Source organism: Lolium rigidum, chromosome 6 (genome assembly GCF_022539505.1).
Source record: "Lolium rigidum isolate FL_2022 chromosome 6, APGP_CSIRO_Lrig_0.1, whole genome shotgun sequence".
Taxonomy (NCBI): Eukaryota; Viridiplantae; Streptophyta; class Magnoliopsida; order Poales; family Poaceae; genus Lolium; species Lolium rigidum.
Window position 1 is genome coordinate 79,321,809 of NC_061513.1, and position 25,187 is coordinate 79,346,995.

The 25,187-nt window shown below is 41.9% G+C and overlaps 1 protein-coding gene across 1 annotated transcript; it reads right to left on the minus strand.

Annotated features, from left to right (window-relative positions):
- Nucleotides 1–969: 969 nt before the first annotated feature.
- LOC124661159 (laccase-12-like) lies at nt 970–3,745 on the minus strand. Its single transcript, XM_047199016.1, has 6 exons — nt 3,503–3,745; nt 3,254–3,405; nt 2,914–3,158; nt 2,591–2,719; nt 1,528–2,502; nt 970–1,427 (listed from the first exon to the last, which is right to left on the minus strand). Exons 1-6 carry the CDS (start codon nt 3,593–3,595, stop codon nt 1,297–1,299), a joined length of 1,725 nt encoding a protein of 574 aa, XP_047054972.1. The 5' UTR covers nt 3,596–3,745; the 3' UTR covers nt 970–1,296.
- Between the last annotated feature and the right edge of the window lie 21,442 nt (nt 3,746–25,187).

Sequence of the window (25,187 nt, forward strand, 5' to 3'; positions counted from 1 at the left end):
TCTGCAAGCTAGAATGGCATGGAACCATTGTGATTTGCCTCGGATTGAGGCACTGCCGTACCGCGAGTCACTGGCGCCGCCATTTCTAGAAAATTTGCCTTTGATCCTCTTGTTGTTGACACACTTGTTGTCGTAGACGCCGCTGCCCAAACCCATAGGTGGCCGAAGCACTACCCTCATAGCCATGCCACCAACAAAAAGTTCCAGAGCCAATGACCCTGTGTCCGAGCTCTGCCCAGTGGACCAAGAGCCATGCTAGGCCGGAGGTCCCCTCATCGGGATCTGGGAGGGATGAGAGCCCACCGGCGTCCACCAAGGAGGCTTTGCCCCTTGGATTCCACCGGCGGTGAAAGAATGGGGGAGAGGAAGACATTAGGCTAGGGTTTCGCTCGAGCCGCTCCCCTAGGAGGAGCTGCGGACATCTCACCTTTAAATCTGGTTTGACGTGTTAGTTTTTTTCTTCTTACAAACACATGGTCCATGGTTTTATATTTGCATACGGATGAACTCCTTGACTTTGCTACCTAATAATGGGTATCCAAATATCATCCAGTGAGCCAGTGACCACATAATTTGCTGAATAATACTGGAATAGAATGAATTTGCAATGGCAAACAGAGCTTGGCTCTGGTGGTTAGGTCCCCTGTGGTGGAACCAATCCACCCAGGTTCAAGTCCTAGATTTAGCATGGATGTTTGCATTTACCTGGATTTATTTCAGAATTTAACCGGCGCTATGCTTTCAGTGGTAGGTGGCGTGCCCGTCAACAGCGAGGCGCCAGTGGTGACTTCGTCAACCTCAAGATATGCCGGCTCAGTCCTTCGGAGGTGCTCATAGGGATAGAGTGTGCGTGTGTGCGTTCATAGGGGTGTTTGTATGTGCGTGTTTGTAAGCGTCTGCGTTGTACTGTGTCCTCAAAAAAAAAAAACGAATTTGCAATGGATGCATCCTATGATAAGAATCTGCGTATGAAATAAGAACAATTTCCTCTCCATAAATCAAATGTTGGTACAAATTATTGGATAGTCACATGGGCATATGACCCAGCTCCCGTACATGTTCACAAAAGAATGCAGCTAACAAGCAGTCCAAAGTTAAAGGCCTACTTATGTTGCTTCTGATCAAGAAACCTGCTCACAACTCTCACAACAGTTAATCAGATAACGACTTAACATGGAAAAAAAAATGGCACACCGGCAGGAAAGCATTGTGTAGCACCAACCGCGCGCACGCGCGACACATAAGCAAGCAGTTGTGTGTGCGCGCACACGAGCAAAAGGCCGGGGACGATTCTTCCTAGCATTTGGGAAGATCGGACGGCGGAGGGAGGAGCTTCTGGTTGGGGAGGCTCCCGTCCTGCACCAGCCACGCCATTTTCAGTCCCCAGCTGACATGCACCTCCAAGTGACAATGCATGAACCACACACCTGCATCAGAAACAGGTCAGTTTTCTTAATCAGAACCCAGGTTTTCTAGTCAAATCAAGATGTTCGATCCGGCCTAGGATGACGACAGATAGATTTGTACCTGGATTATCGGCACGGAAGCGAATGGCGACCCACCCGGCGGCCGGCACGCCGACGGTATTCCGCTCGACGGGGTCGACGAGGTTGTACTTGGCCTGGTCCTTGATGGGGTCGAAGTTGCCGAACCCCTGGCCGACGACGAAGAAGTTGAAGCCGTGGAGGTGGAAGGGGTGGCTCTCGGCGCCGAGGATGCTGGTGCCCTGCATCACCAGCTCCACGGAGTCGCCGTACTGCAGCACGACCAGCCTGGTCCCGTTGGAGACGTTGGTGTTGTTGGGCGGCGTGCCGGTGTAGTTGAACGGCTTCGCGGGGACGATGGGGAAGTTGGAGGAGTACACCCCGTTGGACATGCCGGTGTAGTGCGACTGCAGGAGCGCCGTCGTGGGGAGCACGAAGGATACGTTGTTGACGGCGGCCGCGAACCGGCTGCTGTTGTTGGGGCCCTGGCACGTCCCGTTGACGGCGCAGGGGTGGGTGCCCAGCCCCACGGTGAAGAAGAAGCGCCGGTCCACCTCCTGCGGCACCTGCGCCGGGTACTCCTCCGAGGCGAGGCTCCGGAGCTTGGCGGTGTAGTTGGACACGAAGCTCGTGTCGTTGATCTTGGGCAGGGTGGGGCGGAACAGGGGGAGGTTCTTGTTGAAGGCGGCGGAGGAGCCGGAGCTGGGGTCCTCGTACTCGAGGATGCCGGCGACGGTGGTGTTGTCGAAGGTCCCCGACGCCGCGGTGGAGTAGGGCGCGGCCATCATGTAGTAGGTGGCCCCGGGGTAGGACGGCTTGGCGGTGAGGAGCACGTTGGAGGTCTGGCCCGGGGTGATGAGGAGGGTGTCCACGGTGATGGGCTTGATGTAGACCGCGTCGACGTCGACGATGGTGAGCTGGTGCCCGGCGACGGAGAAGAAGAGTTCATCGTTGAGTGCGGCGTTGATGATGCGGAGCATGTACGTCTTCCCCGGCTTCACCTTCAGCTTGAACGTGTCTGCAATCAACTTGCTCGGTCAGTTACACAGTTCATATCTGTGCAGTTAGACATGCATTCAAATAATTAAGTAGAGTAGACAGTTAACCTTTGGCGGAACAATTGTAGAGCGGTCCTGGAAGGCCGTTGATGGTGAAGGCGTCAGAGACGTTCGGGCCTCCGCCGGTCTGCAATGCCTGGCTGATCACCGCCTCCGTGTCCGCCTTCCACCATTCACCTGACGAACACACAACACAATAGATAAGCTTAGTTGTACATCAAATACTCATTTGATTGCCATTTACTCCTTCCGTTCGGAAATATGTAAATATGTGTTGCAGATGCGTCTAAATAAATATGAATCTAGAAATTTGAGATACTTATATTCTTGAACGGAGGAAATATTTGAGAGAATGGTTTGTGTTCACGTACCAAAGATGAGGGGAACCTCCTTGTAGGGCGCTGCGAACGGATACGGGACGCCGAGTTTGGGGAGGATGACGATAGGGCCATAGACGGTGGCGCGAAGCCATGAGATGTGAGCGTGCCACCACAGTGTGCCGCGCTGCCCGGAGATGGTGTACTTGTACACGTAGCTCTGCCCTGGCTGGATCGGGCACTGCGTGATGTATGCCGGCCCGTCCGCCCACCCGCTCCGAATCTGCCGGATGCCGTGCCTGCATCGTGTACGAGACGTTGCGGTCACACACAAAATCAACACCCTTTGCTCCATTGATACACCCTCTACAATGTGCTCATTCTGAGTATGTACCAGTGGATGCTCATGTTGTACTGGGCGTTGTTGACGACCCGGACGACGACGAGGTCTCCTTCCCTGGCGAACACCGTCGGGCCCGGAAATTGCCCGTTCACCGTCACGATGCTCTTGCTGCTGCACAGCCGTGTCACGTTCATGGTTGCCACCTGCATTCATCATATATACCAATTGCAACATTAGGGACATGTGCTATGGAGATCAAGATTGATGCGCGATCGATCGCAAACGAACCAAGAAACTTACATCGAATTGGTACTCCACCGTGGCGCCATCGGCCAAGTTCGTGGACAAGGCCACTATCACGGCGACGAGGAGAAAGTACCAGGTAGCCGCCATTTTTCTATGTTTGCTGATCTCTTGAGCTAGCTCTCGAGATGGTGGCCAATGTTTATGTGTTTGAGATCCTAGGTGCGCCTATATATACTAGGAAAAGGAGGAGCATGCACAGGACACATGATTAGTTCATGCATTTTGTCAAGACGTGGTTCAACCATTTACCCGAGTTCAGTAAGCTAGCTTTAGACCTTTAGTTGGTGCACGGTTGGTTACTACTGATCACGAGCTCGCCCGCCGCCGTAAGGCGAACACTGTGGGCCGGGCCCATGTATACGTCTATGTAGCTTCGGAGTGCGGACAAAGTCAACCACCCATGCTGTTTAGATGTCACTCTGATCGAGTCCTTGCCAAATGACCACCCCTTGGCTTAAGCATGGCTTAATTAGCACGCATAGAATGTTCTGATGTTATCTATGAAAGCCTATAGTACTGCGACAGAAGGGCAACTAGTTTTTATGCAAAATGACATAATGTATTGACTTATTTGTTCGATGACTCCATAGCGCTAATAGTGCGCATACAGACAAGCTAATCTAGTCATCTTTGCTTCAGAAAGTGAAAAGATGGGTATGCTTACCCATTTTACGCTATATTGAACGGTATGAAGTGCAATTTACTCAATGTTAATCCACTGAATAATTGTACGGATTGTAGAAAATTTCAAGCGATTGGTAGGTGTGGTGATGGTACTTACAACTCAGCCCCTGATAATTCTGTTAAAAAAACGTGCACAACTACTAGTTTTTATGTATAATGTATTGACTTATTTGTTCGATGACTCCTTACCGCTAATAGTGCACAAACTAATTTAGCCATCTTTGCTTAGAAATAAAAGAGCTCCCAGTAGTGCCAGGTAGGGCAGCTGTCCTATTTTGATTTTTGGTAAGTACATTTAGATGCATCTGCTTTTTCTGAACAATTTGGCTGATCATGCGTTAAAAATAAAATCAGTATGGAAAAGTTATGCATGTTTTAGTGAACATTGCGTAAAACCGACTTCGAAACGAAAACTGGAACAAGGTACCAAAAAGATAAGACTCATTTTCTAGGTTAATGTAAATAAAATTGATAGTCTTACAAATCTTTACCATGTATCTTACTATAAACAAGATAACTTTGATCTATTCATCATGATTCATTTGCAGAGAATTGGAGACTTTAACGATTTCTTGATAATTAAAAGGCACATCATATTTCTTCCGATGACATTATCACCTCACCGAATGAGTGTTGCTTTTTGCGGTGGTGATGACGAAAATTTAAAGGATTTTCCCGGCGATAAGGATCATCAAGACCGAGTTAGGCATCAGGCAAAGGATATTCAATAGTTGATCGATAGAATTACAAAATATTTTTATATAGCATTATTGATATGTTTTTTAGGTTCTACATATAACCAACTGTGTTTCTGTTTTTACTGTACAAAGTGATTGTGTTAGAATCATATATAACATTATTGTCTTGGGACTATTTTGATATTTGCATCATTTTTTAAGTTCGCCCTACTTTAGATTATTTTCGTCCTTCACCACTGGATGTGATTACACTTTTTAATGCTATATATTGAACAATATGAAGTTCGATTTACTCAATGCAAACTCATTGAGCAATTGCACGGACTGAAAGAAGATTTCAGGTGAAAAGATGGGTACTTACTAATTTGCCTCTGATATTTTGGTAAAAAGAACATGCACAAAACCACACTCAAACCTTGCCATAACCTACCCAGGTGTTGTGGTTTCAACGTTACACGTAGGCACAAGTACTCCTGAAGCTGCAGTTAGAGCATCTCCAACAGGCGCGCTAAATCGCGGCGCGCTAAACCTCAGATTCCGCGCGCTGTAAACAGGTAGCGCGCGCTGGGCCGTATTTTCCCCCACCGGACGCGCTACTATGCAGCGCGTGCGCGGGCGGAAAAAATCGTCCTCCGCCGGGCGCGGCAAAATACAGCGCGCGCGGGCGCGGAAACCAGTTTTGTAGACTAGTTTGTGTTGGAGATATGTCCAAGAGGCAATAATAAAATGGTTATTATAATATCTTTGAGTTTATGATAATGTTTACATACCATGCTATAATTGTATTAACCGAAACATTGATACATGTGTGTTATGTGAACAACAAGGAGTCCCTAGTAAGCCTCTTGTATAACTAGCTTGTTGATTAATAGATGATCATCGTTTCATGATCATGAACATTGGATGTTATTAAATAACAAGGTTATGTCATTACGTGAATGATATAATGGACACACCCAATTAAGCGTAGCATAAGATCACGTCATTAAGTTATTTGCTATAAGCTTTCGATACATAGTTACCTAGTCCTTATGACCATGAGATCATGTAAATCACTTATACCGGAAAGGTACTTTGATTACATCAAACGCCACTGCGTAAATGGGTGGTTATAAAGGTGGGATTAAGTATCCGGAAAGTATGAGTTGAGGCATATGGATCAACAGTGGGATTTGTCCATCCCGATGATGGATAGATATACTCTGGGCCCTCTCGGTGGAATGTCGTCTAATAGCTTGCAAGCATATGAATGGTTCATAAGAGACCACATACCACGGTACGAGTAAAGAGTACTTGTCATGAGACGAGGTTGAACGAGGTATAGAGATACCGATGATCAAACCTCGGACAAGTAAAATATCGCGTGACAAAGGGAATTGGTATCATATGTGAATGGTTCATTCGATCACTAAAGTCATCGTTGAATATGTGGGAGCCATTATGTATCTCCAGATCCCGCTATTGGTTATTGGTCGGAGAGAAGTCTCAACCATGTCTACATAGTTCGCGAACCGTAGGGTGACACACTTAAGGTTTGATGTCGTTTAAGTAGATATGGAATATGGAATGGAGTTCGAAGTTTTGTTCGGAGTCTCGGGTGGGATCCAGGACATCACGAGGAGTTCTAGAATGGTCCGGAGAATAAGATTCATATATAGGAAGTCACTTTCCAAGTTTGGAAATGATCCGGTGAATTTATGGAAGGTGGTTTCTAGAATTATCCGGAAATAAATCACTATGGAAGGAGGAGTCCCGGAGGGACTCCACAAACCCTAACCAGCCAACCAAGTGGGAGGGTGGAGTCCATGGTGGACTCCACCTCCTTGGCCGGCCAAGAAAAGGGGAAAGGGGAGAGTCCCTGTCCCTCTAGGTTTCGTCCATAAGGCAGTTTTTCTGTTGGGGTCTTATTCGAAGACTTTGGGCAAACCCTTGGGGTTCCACCTATATAATGAGGAGGAGAGGGAGGGGGCAGCCCATGGCTTGGCCGCACCACCCCTGCCCCCTTGAGGCCGGCGCCCATGGCACCCCCTCTCCCCAAACCCTAGCCTCCCCTCCTCCACATACAAACTCCCGCAGCGCATAGGCGAAGCCCTGCCGGAGTTCTCCACCACCACCGCCACCACGCCGTCGTGCTGCCGGGATTCCGAGGAGGATCTACTACTTCCGCTGCCCACTGGAACGGGGAGAAGGACGTCATCATCAACACCGAACGTGTGACCGAGTACGGAGGTGCTGCCCGATCATGGCACCGTGATCAAGATCTTCTACGCGCTTTTGCAAGCGGCAAGTGATCGTCTACCGCAGCAATAAGAGCCTACTCTTATAGGCTTTGGAAATCTTCAAGGGTGAGTCTTGATCATCCCCTCGTTGCTCCCGTCTTCTAGATTGCATCTTGGCTTGGATTGCGTTCTCGCGGTAGGAAATTTTTTGTTTTCTATGCAACGAATCCCTACAGTGGTATCAGAGCCGTGTCTATGCATAGATGGTTGCACGAGTAGAACACAATGGTTTTGTGGGCGTTGATGCTCTTGTTGTCTTTAGTTTGAGTACTTTGCATCTTTGTGGCATAGTGGGATGAAGCGGCTCGGACTAACTTTACATGACCGCGTTCATGAGACTTGTTCCTCGTTCGACATGCAACTAGTATTGCATAAGAGGCTTTGCGGGTGTCTGTCTCTCCTACTATAGTGAAGATTCAATTTACTCTTCTATTGACAACATTAGTATCACCGTTGTGGTTCATGTTCGTAGGTAGATTAGATCTCTCTCGAAAACCCTAAACCACGTAAAATATGCAAACCAAATTAGAGACGTCTAACTTGTTTTTGCAGGGTTTGGTGATGTGATATGGCCATGATGTGATGATGAATATGTATGAGATGATCATTATTGTATTGTGGCAACCGGCAGGAGCCTTATGGTTGTCTTTAAATTTCATGTTTAGTAGTATTTCAAAGTAGTTGTAATAGTTGCTACATGAGGTGAACAACCATGAAGACGGCGCCATGGACTTTGACGCTACGCCGACGATGATGGAGATCATGCCCGTTGATGATGGAGATCATGTCCGTGCTTTGGAGATGAAGATTGAAGGAGCAAAGACAAAAGGGCCATATCATATCACATATGAATTGCATGTGATGTTAATCCTTTATGCATCTTATTTTGCTTAGAACGCGGCGGTAGCATTATAAGATGATCCCTCACATTAATATCAAGATAATAAAGTGTTCTCCCCTCGTATGCACCGTTGCCAAAGTTCGTCGTTTCAAAGCATCTCGTGATGATCGGATGTGATAGATTCAACGTTCATATACAACGGGTGTAAGCCATGTTGCACACGCGGAATACTTGGGTTTGCTTGACGAGCCTAGCATGTACGGACATGGCCTCGGGACAACGGAAACCGAAAGGTTGAACACGAGTCATATGGATGATATGATCAACATGTTGATGTTCACCATTGAAGCTACATCATCTCACGTGATGATCGGTTTTGGTATAGTGGATTTGGATCGTGTACCACTTAACAACTATGAGGGATGTTGTATTAAGTGGGAGTTCATTAGTAATTAGATTAAAACATGAACTAATTATCATAAACATAGTCCGAGTAGTATTTTGAATTAATTTTGTAGTATTGGCATCCATTTTCTACCATGCGCTAGTCTTGTTATTGAGATAGAAATACTTGTTAAAATCTGACAAGAAACTTTACGGATTGGTACCGTATTGTTAAAGAATCAAGAATTGATTAAGTCCTATTGCAAACTTTTAGTAAACCTCACATTGTTGATTCAAAGATCTATGGTTTCAATTAGTACCTAAAGTTATCTTGTCTCCGTGAAACTTGAAGTTCAAATCTGTTTGAAAAGTAAGGAGCTGAAAATTTAGTTTTCAGAAATAATCAAGGTATGAGATATATGTGATATCTAAGACCTTATTGCAAGATGATAGAATATAAATTTGGTGAGACTACATAAACTCATAAGTTTTATGGGAATGTATGAAGGTTGAAGACGCCAGGCGTCACAATCCTCCAACTATTGGGGCACTAATAATATTCGCATATCCATGAAGTTATCGTCCTTAGTATGCACCGTTGCTAAGACTCGTCGTTTCGAAGCATCACGTGATGATCGGGTGTGATAGATTCTACGTGTGCATACAACGGGTGCAAGCCATATTTGCACATGCGAATACCAAGGTTAAAACTTTACGAGCCTAACATGTACAGACATGGTCTCGGAAAGTCATCATGATATAATGGATAAAATTATGAGTGAAATTGTTCATCATATTACAAAGTTACTAATAGTGAAATCTGAAAAACTTGTCATATGATGATCAACTTCAAAGTAAGAACATCAAGGTTATTGTTATTTGACCAACAAACCTAGAAGTTATTAAAAGTGAAGTGTTTTTCTGAATAATGAGGAAAGCTAAAAGAGAAACTGCAAAAGATATTTTAGCAAAAAGAAAAGAAAAGACTAGAAAGTCTAGCTCAGGTGTATATAAATGATATACATGTTATGGTTGTATTCCTAGTTAAGTCACACTATGAAATTCTTGGGTATTAGTACTATATTGGTTGGTATGAAGTGTCATACAAAACAACGCAATACAAGAATACAATGGCCTAAGTGACTGACAAGGAATATGATAATGCACGTCTGGAACAAAATAAAGTGTTATTATGTTCGTCGTTAGCATTCTATCTAGCCCTTAGAATTTATAATAAAGAACTTAATAAATTGTTATTTTGCTCTGGTCAAATGAAAACAATGAGTTGTTCAAATTATGACATTACTCCATGTACGATGGATAAGTTATTATAAATCTTAATGGTGAAACACACATACATAACACTGACGCTAAAATGACATAAGGCAAATGATTTGAATTCCACTTATTTGTGGAACCGCCATTTAGGTCATGTTAGAAAGGAACGCATGAAGGAACTCCATGCAAATGGATTTTTGGAGTCATTTGATTTTTTGAATCGTTTGGCGCTTGCAAATATTTTCTAAAAGAGAAATGACTAAAATACCGTTCATAGGCCAAGAGTTGAACGGGCAACTAACTTAGTGAAAACATACATGATGATGTATGTGGTTCACTGGGCATAGTTGTGTGCGGGAGATTCTTCTACTTCATGAAAACTTCCAACAATGAATTGAGTATATATATGTGGATATATTCGATAAGGAAGAAGTTTGAAACATTTGAATAGCTTCAAATAAATTTCAGCATGAAGTGGAAATCATCGTAATAGAAAAGTCAAATATCTATGATTGGATCATGGTGGAAATATTTGAATTACGAGTTTTAGCGAACATCTAAGAGAGTCATGAAATTGTTCTACAACTCACATTTCTTGGAGTATCATAATGATGATATAGTATCCAGAAATGTATCCAAACCTTGTTGAATTAATGATGAGATAAAATATTATGATGCCATTATATTTTTGTGGATTATGCTTTAGTGACTACCGCTTTTACACTAAATAGAGCATCATCATGATCCGTTGAAATGACACCATACGAGTTATGGCATAGGTATAAACCCTTATAGTCCTTTCTTTAAATTTTGGTCTAAGAGTTTACAACCAAAATCGGATGAATGTCTTTGTTGGTTATCCCAAAGATTTAATTGGGAATTCTTTCCACTATGAAGTAAAATACAAAAGTGTTTGTTAATGTTACTTGCTTATTTCCAAGAAATTGTTTTCTAGCGAAGTATTTGAGTGGGAGGACAATAGAACTTGATAAGGTTTATGAACCTGAGCATAATGATCAGAGTAGCGCAACATCGGAATTGGTTCCGGAAGCGGCCACGATGATCATAGCTCTCATGACTACAAAGTATTTTAGTCATGGAGATCAAAGTACATATTGAACCTTGTAGGTATGGTTTACTTTGTGATCAAATAAATGATTTGTGAAACAAAGGATTGTTTTTTGAACAATGATAAACCAACTACAAACAAAGAAGTTATGATGGGCCCTGACTCCGTTAAAATGGCTATACGCCATGAAATCCAAGATAGATGAATATTTTTTGAAAGTAAATGGATCTATAAAATTGATGGACTTGGATGAAATATCCTTGAAGAAGCTCGACTTGTTGAAAAGTAGTTTACAACAAAGTTCAAAGAGTTGACTACGATAAGATTAGATCTTCCGTAGCAATGTTTATAGTCTATGTGGATTATTCTAGTAATCGCTACATATTTCTTTTATGAGATATGATAGTAGGATGGCAAAATACATTACTTAACAAAAGTGTGTATTAAAGGTGTATACAAGATACAACCGAGAGTTCTGCTAGTCCGTGGAATACTAGATAGGTATACGAACTTCAATTGGATGAAGTGAGTATCACGGAGTTGGAATCTTCACCGGATGAAATAGTCAAAAGAGTTTTTTGATTTCATCAGAGACGATGAAGAGACTTGCATTTGCAAGAAATTAAGTGGGAGCGCTGAAACATATTTATAATACTTATGTAGATATAGTTGGTTATAAATGATGTAATTATATGCTTGATTAAAAAGGTTTCATTGAGAATTAACTTAATGAAAGGATAAGGACTGAAACATATTTAGTGTTAAGATCTATGAAGATAGATTGAAACACATAATAAGTTTAAGTCAAAGTACATAGAATGGATATTGAAGTAGTTCAATATAGAAATATTAAGAAGGTGTTCTTTTCATGCGAAGGTTTAACAAAACTTGAGTGTAATTGACACTCGATGAGTAAAAACACATAAGTGATTTTAGATCACGAATTATATGTACAAAATCAGATGTCCTATGCTCTAAAAAGTTAGGAGCATATACCAGAATGATTCATGTGATGATAATTGGACAAACAGTAAGAATATCCCTGTGTACTTTAGAAGAACCAAGGATACATATATATTTTTATATGGGGTAATGACAAACAAATCGCTGTAAGATGTTGCACCGATATTTGTTTGGTCACATATAAAAATGAAATTCAAATCTCAATTAGGCTAAGTGTTGTTTAAAAGGTAGCACTATGCTAGATTTAGAAGAGTTCTAAATGTTGTGACGGATTCTACAAACGAAGGCAGATTATGTCATTGTTTTGACAATGACTGAGGATGTTAAAGTCAAGAAGTTTTTTGAGAACTTGGTGTAGTTTCAATAGTGTCAGAACTTTGAAGCTATATTGTGTGTGACAATATTAGTGACTTATTTCAGACCAAGGAATTAAGGTTCCACCAGAAGACCAAACATATTTAATGCCGACTCATTTGGAAATGAGTGATGCGTTGAGACGCAAATGAATTACAAAATACATACGTTTCTGAGCATGTCAGATCCGTTGACTAAAACTTCTCCCGTGAGCAAAACATGATAGAGCACCGGAAGGCCAAGGTGTTATATCTTTACATATGTAAACTAGATTATTGACTCTAGTGCAAGTGGGAGACTGTTGGAGATATGCCCAAGAGGCAATAATAAAATGGTTATTATAATATCTTTGAGTTTATGATAATGTTTACATACCATGCTATAATTGTATTAACCGAAACATTGATACATGTGTGTTATGTGAACAACAAGGAGTCCCTAGTAAGCCTCTTGTATAACTAGCTTGTTGATTAATAGATGATCATCGTTTCATGATCATGAACATTGGATGTTATTAAATAACAAGATTATGTCATTATGTGAATGATATAATGGACACACCCAATTAAGCGTAGCATAAGATCACGTCATTAAGTTATTTGCTATAAGCTTTCGATACATAGTTACCTAGTCCTTATGACCATGAGATCATGTAAATCACTTATACCGGAAAGGTACTTTGATTACATCAAACGCCACTGCGTAAATGGGTGGTTATAAAGGTGGGATTAAGTATCCGGAAAGTATGAGTTGAGGCATATGGATCAACAGTGGGATTTGTCCATCCCGATGATGGATAGATATACTCTGGGCCCTCTCGGTGGAATGTCGTCTAATAGCTTGCAAGCATATGAATGGTTCATAAGAGACCACATACCACGGTACGAGTAAAGAGTACTTGTCATGAGACGAGGTTGAACGAGGTATAGAGATACACAAGTAAAATATCGCGTGACAAAGGGAATTGGTATCATATGTGAATGGTTCATTCGATCACTAAAGTCATCGTTGAATATGTGGGAGCCATTATGGATCTCCAGATCCCGCTATTGGTTATTGGTCGGAGAGAAGTCTCAACCATGTCTACATAGTTCACGAACCGTAGGGTGACACACTTAAGGTTTGATGTCGTTTAAGTAGATATGGAATATGGAATGGAGTTCGAAGTTTTGTTCGGAGTCTGGGATGTAGGGCCGGCCCTGACCCTTGGCAGGCTTGGGCGGTCGCCAAGGGCCCAGGCCTGGGGGGGCCCAAGATTTTTATAGTGTATGAGCTGGAAATTTTTTTTGGTCAGCAGGCCCAACTCTAGTATAACGAAATAGAAGTTTCCTTCGGCTGCCAGACGCCCCTTGCGATCCAGACGAAGAGTCGCTGGCTCGTTGCCCCTACCCTCGCGTATCGCCTCGCCGCTCGCCCTCGCCTCATCGCCACTTCGCCTCACGCGGTCACGCCCTCGCGGCCTCGCCTCGCCAGTCGCCTTGCCGGCTGATTCCTGGACAGCGCCGATCTCTTCCTGCGTTCGGCTCGTCCGGCCTCTTTGGCTCTTTGTAAGTGCTCAACTGATTCCCAGCTAATTCTTTCTTCTAATCTAGAACTATTTCTAGGGTTTTAATTTGGTAAATTCATTCATCACTATAGGTGTTACAATGCCGCCAAAACAATTGTCTGGTGCTGCGAAAAAAAGGAAGAGAAAGCAAGATGAAAAGATTAGGGAATCGCAAAGAGGCGATTTGAATAAGTATTTTCCGAGTTAAAAGTAATGTTGATGTCAACAACAATAATCGAGAGGCCAATATCTGATCCGGGACAAGCTGATGAGGATAATACAGATGGAGATATTGAGGTCCATGAACAGTCCTCAAATAATAGTAAGTAACTAACTAGCCAGTCCTCAAATAAACTAGCATCACGTTTTCCAAATGTAAGTAAGTGATGCGTGTAATTGACACGTCCGTTGGGAACCCCAAGAGGAAGGTGTGATGCGCACAGCGGCAAGTTTCCCTCAGTAAGAAACCAAGGTTTAATCGAACCAGTAGGAGTCAAGAAGCACGTTGAAGGTTGATGGCGGCGGGATGTAGTGCGGCGCAACACCGGAGATTCCGGCGCCAACGTGGAACCTGCACAACACAACCAAAGTACTTTGCCCCAACGAAACGAGTGAGGTTGTCAATCTCACCGGCTTGTTGTAACAAAGGGTTAACCGTATTGTGTGGAAGATAATTGTTTGCGAGAGAAAACGAGTAAAACAAGTATTGCAGCAGATTTGTATTTCGAGTATTAAAAGAATGGACCGGGGTCCACGGTTCACTAGAGGTGTCTCTCCCATAAGATAAAAGCATGTTGGGTGAACAAATTACGGTCGGGCAATTGACAAATAGAGAGAGCATAACAATGCACATACATGACATGATAAGTATAGTGAGATTTAATTGGGCATTACGACAAAGTACATAGACCGCCATCCAACTGCATCTATGCCTAAAAAGTCCACCTTCGAGGTTATCGTCCGAACCCCTTCCGGTATTAAGTTGCAAAGCAACGGACAATTGCATTAAGTATGGTGCGTAATGTAATCAACAACTACATCCTCGGACATAGTGCCAATATTTTATCCCTAGTGGCAACAGCACAACACAACCTTAGAACTTTCGTCCATCGTCCCGAGTGTCAATGCAGGCATGAACCCACTATCGAGCATAAATACTCCCTCTTGGAGTTAAAAGTAAAAACTTGGCCAGAGCCTCTACTAGTAGCGGAGAGCATGCAAGATCATAAACAACACATATGTAATAACTTGATAATTAACATAACATGGTATTCTCTATCCATCGGATCCCGACAAACACAACATAGAGTATTACAGATAGATGATCTTGATCATGTTAGGCAGCTCACAAGATCCAACAATGAAGCACAATGAGGAGAAGACAACCATCTAGCTACTGCTATGGACCCATAGTCCAGGGGTGAACTACTCACTCATCACTCCGGAGGCGACCATGGCGGTGTAGAGTCCTCCGGGAGATGAATCCCCTCTCCGGCAGGGTGCCGGAGGAGATCTCCAGAATCCCCCGAGATGGGATCGGCGGCGGCGGCGTCTCGGTAAGGTTTTCCGTATCGTAGTTTTTCGCATCAGGGGTTTCGCGACGGAGGCTTTAAGTAGGCGGAAGGGCGAGTCGGGGGGCGACGAGGGGCCCACACCATAGGGCGGCGCGGGCCCCCCCTTGGCCGCGCCGCCATGTGGTGTCGCCACCTCGTGGCCCCACTTCGTATGCTCTTCGGTCTTCTGGAAGGTTCGTGGCAAAATAGGCCCCTAGGTCTTCGTTTCGTCCAATTCCGAGAATATTTCGTTACTAGGATTTCTGAAACCAAAAACAGCAGAAAACGAGAACCGGCACTTCGGCATCTTGTTAATAGGTTAGTTCCGGAAAATGCACGAATATGACATAAAGTGTGCATAAAACATGTAGGTATCATCAATAATATGGCATAGAACATAAGAAATTATCGATACGTCGGAGACGTATCAGCATCCCCAAGCTTAGTTCCGCTCGTCCCGAGCGAGGTAAAACGATAACAAAGATAATTTCTGAAGTGACATGCCATCATAACCTTGATCATACTATTTGTAAACATATGTAGTGGATGCAGCGATCAAAACAATGGTAATGACATGAGTAAACAAGTGAATCATAAAGCAAAGACTTTTCATGAATAGTACTTCAAGACAAGCATCAATAAGTCTTGCATAAGAGTTAACTCATAAAGCAATAAATCAAAGTAAAGGTATTGAAGCAACACAAAGGGAGATTAAGTTTCAGCGGTTGCTTTCAACTTGTAACATGTATATCTCACGGATAATAGTCAACATAGAGTAATATAACAAGTACAATATGCAAGTATGTAGGAATCAATGCACAGTTCACACAAGTGTTTGCTTCTTGAGGTGGAGAGAAATAGGTGAACTGACTCAACATAAAAGTAAAGAGAATGGTCCTTCAAAGAGGAAAGCATCGATTGCTATATTTGTGCTAGAGCTTTTATTTTGAAAACATGAAACAATTTTGTCAACGGTAGTAATAAAGCATATGAGTTATGTACATTATATCTTACAAGTTGCAAGTCTCATGCATAGTATACTAATAGTGCCCGCACCTTGTCCTAATTAGCTTGGACTACCGGATCTTTGCAATGCACATGTTTTAACCAAGTGTCACAATGGGGTACCTCCATGTCGCTCGTACAAAGGTCTAAGGAGAAAGCTCGCATTTTGGATTTCTCGCTTTTGATTATTCTCAAGTTAGACATCCATACCGGGACAACATGGACAACGAGATAATGGACTCCTCTTTAATGCATAAGCATGTGGCAACAATTATTATTCTCATATGAGATTGAGGATATATGTCCAAAACTGAAACTTCCACCATGAATCATGGCTTTAGTTAGCGGCCCAATGTTATTCTCTAACAATATGCATGCTCCAACCATTAAGGTGGTAGATCTCTCTTACTTCAGACAAGACGGACATGCATAGCAACTCACATGATATTCAACAAAGAATAGTTGATGGCGTCCCCGAAACATGGTTATCGCACAACAAGCAACTTAATAAGAGATAAAGTGCATAAGTACATATTCAATACCACAATAGTTTTTAAGCTATTTGTCCCATGAGCTATATATTGCAAAGGTGAATGATGGAATTTTAAAGGTAGCACTCAAGCAATTTACTTTGGAATGGCGGAGAAATACCATGTAGTAGGTAGGTATGGTGGACACAAATGGCATAGTGGTTGGCTCAAGTATTTTGGATGCATGAGAAGTATTCCCTCTCGATACAAGGTTTAGGCTAGCAAGGTTATTTGAAACAAACACAAGGATGAACGGTACAACAAAACTCACATAAAAGACATATTGTAAACATTATAAGACTCCATACCGTCTTCCTTGTTGTTCAAAACTCAATACTAGATGTTATCTAGACTCTAGAGAAACCAAATATGCAAACCAAATTAGCAAGCTCTAAGTGTTTCTTCATTAATGGGTGCAAAGTATATGATGCAAGAGCTTAAACATGAGCACAACAATTGCCAAGTATCAAATTATCCAAGACATTTTAGAGTTACTACATGTAGCATTTTTCAATTCCAACCATATAACAATTTAACGAAGAAGAAACTTCGCCATGAATACTATGAGTAGAGCCTAAGGACATATTTGTCCATATGCTACAGCGGAGCGTGTCTCTCTCCCATAAAGTGAATGCTAGGATCCATTTTATTCAAACAAAACAAAAAACAAAAACAAACCGACGCTCCAAGCAAAGTACATAAGATGTGACGGAATAAAAATATAGTTTCAGGGGAGGAACCTGATAATGTTGTCGATGAAGAAGGGGATGCCTTGGGCATCCCCAAGCTTAAACGCTTGAGTCTTCTTATAATATACAGGGGTGAACCACCGGGGCATCCCCAAGCTTAGAGCTTTCACTCTCCTTGATCATATTGCATCATACTCCTCTCTTGATCCTTGAAAACTTCCTCCACACCAAACTCGAAACAACTCATTAGAGGGTTAGTGAATAATAAAAATTCACATGTTCAGAGGTGACACAATCATTCTTAACACTTCTGGACATTGCATAAAGCTACTGGACATTAATAGATCAAAGAAATTCATCCAACATAGCAAAAGAGGCAATGCGAAATAAAAGACAGAATCTGTCAAAACAGAACAGTCCGTAAAGATGGATTTTATTAGGCCACCAGACTTGCTCAAACGAAAATGCTCAAATTGAATGAAAGTTGCGTACATATCTGAGGATCATGCTCGTAAATTGGCTTAATTTTCTGAGCTACCTACAGGGAGATAGACCCAGATTCGTGACAGAAAAGAAATCTGGAACTGCGCAGTAATCCAAATCTAGTACTTACTTTTCTATCAAAGACTTTACTTGGCACAACAAAACTCAAAACTAAGATAAGGAGAGGTTGCTACAGTAGTAAACAACTTCCAAGACACAAATATAAAACAAAAATACTGGAGTAAAAACATGGGTTGTCTCCCATAAGCGCTTTTCTTTAACGCCTTTCAGCTAGGCGCGAGAAAGTGTAACTCAAGTAACATCAAGAGACGAAGCATCAACATCATAATTTGTTCTAATAATAGAATCATAAGGTAACTTCATTCTCTTTCTAGGGAAGTGTTCCATACCTTTCTTGAGAGGAAATTGATATTTAATATTACCTTCCTTCATATCAATAGTGGCACCAACGGTTCGAAGAAAAGGTCTTCCCAATATAATGGGGCAAGATGCATTGCATTCAATATCCAAGACAACAAAATCAACGGGGACAAGGTTATTGTTAACCATAATATGAACATTATCAACCTTCCCCAAAGGTTTCTTTTTAGCATTATCGAGTGAGATTAACATCCGGATAACAGTTTTTCAATGGTGGCAAGTCAAGCATATCATAGACTTTTTTAGGCATAACGAAATACTTGCACCAAGATCACATAAAGCATTACAATCAAAATCTTTGACTCTCATTTTAATGATGGGCTCCCAACCATCCTCTAGCTTTCTAGGAATAGAAGTTTCAAGTTTTAGTTTCTCTTCTCTAGCTTTTATGAGAGCATTTGTAATATGTTTTGTGAAAGCCAAGTTTACAGCGCTAGCATTGGGACTCTTAGCAAGTTTTTGCAAGAACTTTATAACTTCAGAGATGTGGCAATCATCAAAATCTAAATCATTACAATCTAAAGCAATGGGATTATCATCCCCAAGGTTGGAAAAAATTTCAGCAGTTTTATCACGAGCGGTTTCAGCAGTTTTAGCAGTTTCAGGTAATTTTGCGCGCTTTGCACTAGGAGTAGAAACATTGCCAACACCAATTATTTTACCATTGATAGTAGGAGGTGCAGCAACATATGAATCATTAGCATTGCTAGTGGTGGTAATAGTCCAAACTTTAGCTACATTTTCCTTTTTAGCTAGTTTTTCATTTTCTTCTCTATCCCACCTAGCACGCAGTTCAGCCATTAATCTTATATTCTCATTAATTCTAACTTGGATGGCATTTGCTGTAGTAACAATTTTATTTTCAATATCCCTATTAGGCATAACTTTCGATTTCAAAAGATCAACATCAGAGGCAAGACTATCAACTCTAGAAACAAGAATATCAATTTTATTGAGCTTTTCCTCAACAGATTTGTTAAAAACAGTTTGTGTACTAATAAATTCTTTAAGCATGGCTTCAAGTCCAGGGGGTGTATTCATATTATTGTTGTAAGAATTCCCATAAGAATTAGCATAACCGTTACCATTATTATAAGGATATGGCCTATAGTTATTACTAGAATTGTTCCGATAAGCATTGTTGTTGAAATTATTATTTTTAATGAAGTTTACATCAACATGTTCTTCTTGAGCAACCAATGAAGCTAATGGAACATTATTAGGATCAACATTAGTCCTATCATTCGCAAGCATAGACATAATAGCATCAATCTTATCACTCAAGGAAGAGGATTCTTCAACAGAATTTACCTTCTTACCTTGTGGAGCTTTTTCCGTGTGCCATTCAGAGTAATTAACCATCATATTATCAAGAAGCTTTGTTGCTTCACCAAGAGTGATGGACATAAAGGTACCTCCAGTAGCTGAATCCAATAAATTCCGCGAAGAAAAATTTAGTCCTGCATAGAAGGTTTGGATGATCATCCAAGTAGTCAGTCCATGGGTTGGGCAATTTTTAACCAGAGATTTCATTCTTTCCCAAGCTTGAGCAACATGTTCATTATCCAATTGTTTAAAATTCATTATGCTACTCCTCAAAGATATAATTTTAGCAGGGGGATAATATCTACCAATAAAAGCATCCTTGCATTTAGTCCATGAATCAATACTATTCTTAGGCAGAGATAGCAACCAATCTTTAGCTCTTCCTCTTAATGAGAAAGGGAACAATTTTAATTTTATAATGTCACCATCTACATCTTTATATTTTTGCATCTCACATAGTTCAACAAAATTATTGAGATGGGCAGCAACATCATCGGAACTAACACTGGAAAATTGCTCTCGCATAACAAGATTAAGTAAAGCAGGTTTAATTTCAAAGAATTCTGCTGTAGTAGCAGGTGGAGCAATAGGTGTGCATAAGAAATCATTATTATTTGTGCTAGTGAAGTCACACAACTTAGTATTTTCAGGGTTAGCCATTTTAGCAATAGTAAATAAAGCAAACTAGATAAAGTAAATGCAAGTAAACTAATTTTTTTGTGTTTTTAATATAGCAAACAAGATAGTAAATAAAGTAAAACTAGCAACTAATTTTTTTGTGTTTTGATATAATGCAGCAAACAAAGTAGTAAATAAAATAAAGCAAGACAAAAACAAAGTAAAGAGATTGGGAAGTGGAGACTCCCCTTGCAGCGTGTCTTGATCTCCCGGCAACGGCGCCGGAAATTTGCTTGATGCGTGTAATTGACACGTCCGTTGGGAACCCCAAGAGGAAGGTGTGATGCGCACAGCGGCAAGTTTCCTCGGTAAGAAACCAAGGTTTAATCGAACCAGTAGGAGTCAAGAAGCACGTTGAAGGTTGATGGCGGCGGGATGTAGTGCGGCGCAACACCGGAGATTCCGGCGCCAACGTGGAACCCGCACAACACAACCAAAGTACTTTGCCCCAACGAAACAGTGAGGTTGTCAATCTCACCGGCTTGCTGTAACAAAGGGTTAACCGTATTGTGTGGAAGATAATTGTTTGCGAGAGAAAACGAGTAAAACAAGTATTGCAGCAGATTTGTATTTCGAGTATTAAAAGAATGGACCGGGGTCCACAGTTCACTAGAGGTGTCTCTCCCATAAGATAAAAGCATGTTGGGTGAACAAATTACAGTCGGGCAATTGACAAATAGAGAGAGCATAACAATGCACATACATGACATGATAAGTATAGTGAGATTTAATTGGGCATTACGACAAAGTACATAGACCGCCATCCAACTGCATCTATGCCTAAAAAGTCCACCTTCAGGTTATCGTCCGAACCCCTTCCGGTATTAAGTTGCAAAGCAACGGACAATTGCATTAAGTATGGTGCGTAATGTAATCAACAACTACATCCTCGGACATAGCGCCAATGTTTTATCCCTAGTGGCAACAGCACAACACAACCTTAGAACTTTCATCCATCGTCCCGAGTGTCAATGCAGGCATGAACCCACTATCGAGCATAAATACTCCCTCTTGGAGTTAAAAGTAAAAACTTGGCCAGAGCCTCTACTAGTAACGGAGAGCATGCAAGATCATAAACAACACATATGTAATAAATTGATAATTAACATAACATGGTATTCTCTATCCATCGGATCCCGACAAACACAACATAGAGTATTACGGATAGATGATCTTGATCATGTTAGGCAGCTCACAAGATCCAACAATGAAGCACAATGAGGAGAAGACAACCATCTAGCTACTGCTATGGACCCATAGTCCAGGGGTGAACTACTCACTCATCACTCCGGAGGCGACCATGGTGGTGTAGAGTCCTCCGGGAGATGAATCCCCTCTCCGGCAGGGTGCCGGAGGAGATCTCCGGAATCCCCCGAGATGGGATCGGCGGTGGCGGCGTCTCGGTAAGGTTTTCCGTATCGTGGTTTTCCGCATCGGGGTTTCGCGACGGAGGCTTTAAGTAGGCGGAAGGGCGAGTCGGGGGCCGACGAGGGGCCCACACCATAGGGCGGCGCGGGCCCCCTTGGCCGCGCCGCCATGTGGTGTCGCCACCTCGTGGCCCCACTTCGTATGCTCTTCGGTCTTCCGGAAGGTTCGTGGCAAAATAGGCCCCTGGGTCTTCGTTTCGTCCAATTCCGAGAATATTTCGTTACTAGGATTTCGAAACCAAAAACAGCAGAAAACAGGAACTGGCACTTCGGCATCTTGTTAATAGGTTAGTTCCAGAAAATGCACGAATATGACATAAAGTGTGCATAAAACATGTAGGTATCATCAATAATATGGCATAGAACATAAGAAATTATCGATACGTCGGAGACGTATCAGTAAGTAAGTAACTATATTTTTTTGAATGTAATTGCAGATGATGATGATAATGTTAATGAGGACAATATGGAGGAAGAAAATTTGCAGCCTTCATCTAATCCTAATGGTGATGATCAAGATGATTCTATTTTATCTATGTATGATCCAAGAACATGGGATAATCTTGACAACTCCAAACGGGATATATTGATTGAAAAGGGGCCTCTTAGAGAACCGAATCTACAATTCCGTAAGAATGCCGATAGTAGACATTTTTCTTATGATTATTACTCCAGAAAGTTAGCTAAAAATGAGTTTGTTGATCGAAAATGGTTGGTTTACTCAAAAGAGGTAGACAAAGTTTATTGTTTTTGCTGCAAGTTGTTCAAATCAAATCAGACCAAGTACTCTTTGCTAGCATTTGATGGTTTGAGTGATTGGAAGCGTCTTAGTCTGAGACTCAAAGAACATGAGAGAAGCGTCGAGCATTTTACAAACATGAATACATGGAATGAACTAAGGTCGAGATTGAGCAAAAATAAAACGATCGATGATGATATGCAACGAGAGATTGCAAAGGAAAAGGAGCGTTGGAGACAGGTATTGCAAAGAATAATTTCAGCGAGTCAAGTTTCTTGCAAAACGTAATTTGGCATTTCGAGGAACAATTGAGAAGTTGTATCATGATAGTAATGGCAATTTTCTAGGCACTATTGAAATGATTGCTGAATTTGATCCTGTGATGCAAGAACATATTAGGCGCATTCAAACTAATGAAATTCATCATCATTATCTTTGGCCACCGTATTCAGAATGAGTTGATCTCACTCCTCGCCGATGCCGTGAAAAAGGTTATCTTAAAGCTCATCAAGGATGCAAAGTACTTCTCTGTTATCTTGGACTGTACCCCGGATGTTAGTCATGAAGAGCAAATGAGACTCATTGTGCGTTGTGTCAACCTATCAAGTAACATTCCGAGAGTGGAAGAGTTTTTCCTAGAGTTCTTGAAGGTTGATGACACATCAGGTTTGGGGCTTTTCAATGTACTGCTGGATACACTTGATTCTCTTGATTTGGATGTTGCTAATGTGAGAGGGCAAGGTTATGATAATGGTTCCAACATGAAGGGAAAAAATCAAGGTGTCCAGAATCGTTTGCTTTTAGTTAACCCGAAAGCATTATATATGCCATGTGCATGTCATAGTTTGAATCTCACTCTCTGTGATATGGCAAAATCTTGCGAGCAAGCTATTTCATTCTTCGGTATTATCCAGCGTATATATGTATTGTTTGCACGCTCTACTAAGAGGTGGAAGATTTTGCTTGATAATGTTCCCCAACTAACTGTCAAACCTTTATCTAATACTCGTTGGGAGAGTCGGATAAAGAGTGTGCAGCCTATAAAGTGCCAAACTCCGCGAGATAATATCAGCTTTGAAGGAATTGGCGAAGGTTTCTACTCGATGATCCGGCCGCAGTAAGTGATGCTCAAGGTTTGGTCAGTGCACTTGAGAAATTTGAAACTTTAGTTGGCATGGTTATTTGGCATGATATTTTATTTGTTGTAAACATGGTGAGCAAAAAGTTACAGGAAAAAATTGTGTGCATTGGTGCTACTATCAAACAAATTGAAGGGGTAATTTCATTCTTCAAAACCTTCAGAGATAATGGGTTCGATAAGAGTATTGAGAGTGCGAAAGCCATTGCATCAGGTATGGGCATAGAACCAATATTTCGTATAAAACGTCAAAGTAAAAGGAAGAGGCATTTTGATGAAATCAATGATGATGAGGAAGAACTACAACTATCGGCTATTGAATCCTTCAGAGTTAATTACTTTCTTGTAGTTGTTGATGCTGCAATTGCTTCACTGGAGGATCGGTTTGAGCAGTTGAACGCATTTTCAAAGGTGTTTGGTTTCTTATTCAACTCAAAAAATCTGAAGTCCTTGGATGATAGTAATCTGCAAAATAATTGCACTACTTTTGCATAAACTTTTACTCATAATAAGGCGTGTGATGTTGATCTTGATGATTTTGTTTCTGAGTGAAAGGTTCTCCAAGTAACATTGCCAGATGATTTGTCAGCGCTTGAGATTCTTCAGTTCGTTACAACTGCTGATTGCTATCCAAATGTGTCAGTTGCATATCGCATCCTCTTGACTATACCTGTGACTGTAGCCTCAGCTGAAAGAAGTTTCTCTAAACTAAAGCTACTAAAAAATTGTTTGAGGTCAACTATGTTACAAGATAGATTGAATGGCTTGGCTACATGTTGTATTGAGAAGGATATCTTGGAAAGCATTAATCTTGAAACAATTATCAATGATTTTGCATCGAGGAATGCGCGGAGAAGCTTTTTGGAGAAGCATTGAAGTACTCATGGTAATTTGGTCTTTATTTGAGGTAATGAAACTAGTGCAAAATACATTTTATATTTTGCTGCCATTTTATAATTTTTTACATTGTAATATGCGAACAAACTGAGAGTTTATATATATCTAGTTATACTACATATCGTTTTGAAAGGGCCCTTTTTTTTACGTCGCCCAAGGGCACCAAAATACATAGGGCCGGGGCTGCTCGGATGGGATCCAGGACATCACGAGGAGTTCCCGAATGGTCCGGAGAATAAGATTCATATATAGGAAGTCACTTTCCAAGTTTGGAAATGATCCGGTGAATTTATGGAAGGTGGTTTCTAGAATTATCCGGAAATAAATCACTATGGAAGGAGGAGTCCCGGAGGGACTCCACAAACCCTAACCAGCCAACCAAGTGGGAGGGTGGAGTCCATGGTGGACTCCACCTCCTTGGCCGGCCAAGAAAAGGGGAAAGGGGAGAGTCCCTGTCCCTCTAGGTTTCGTCCATAAGGCGGTTTTTCCGTTGGGGTCTTATTCGAAGACTTTGGGCAAACCCTTGGGGTTCCACCTATATAATGAGGAGGAGAGGGAGGGGGCAGCCCATGGCTTGGCCGCACCACCCCTGCCCCCTTGAGGCCGGCGCCCATGGCACCCCCTCTCCCCAAACCCTAGCCTCCCTCCTCCACATACAAACTCCCGCAGCGCATAGG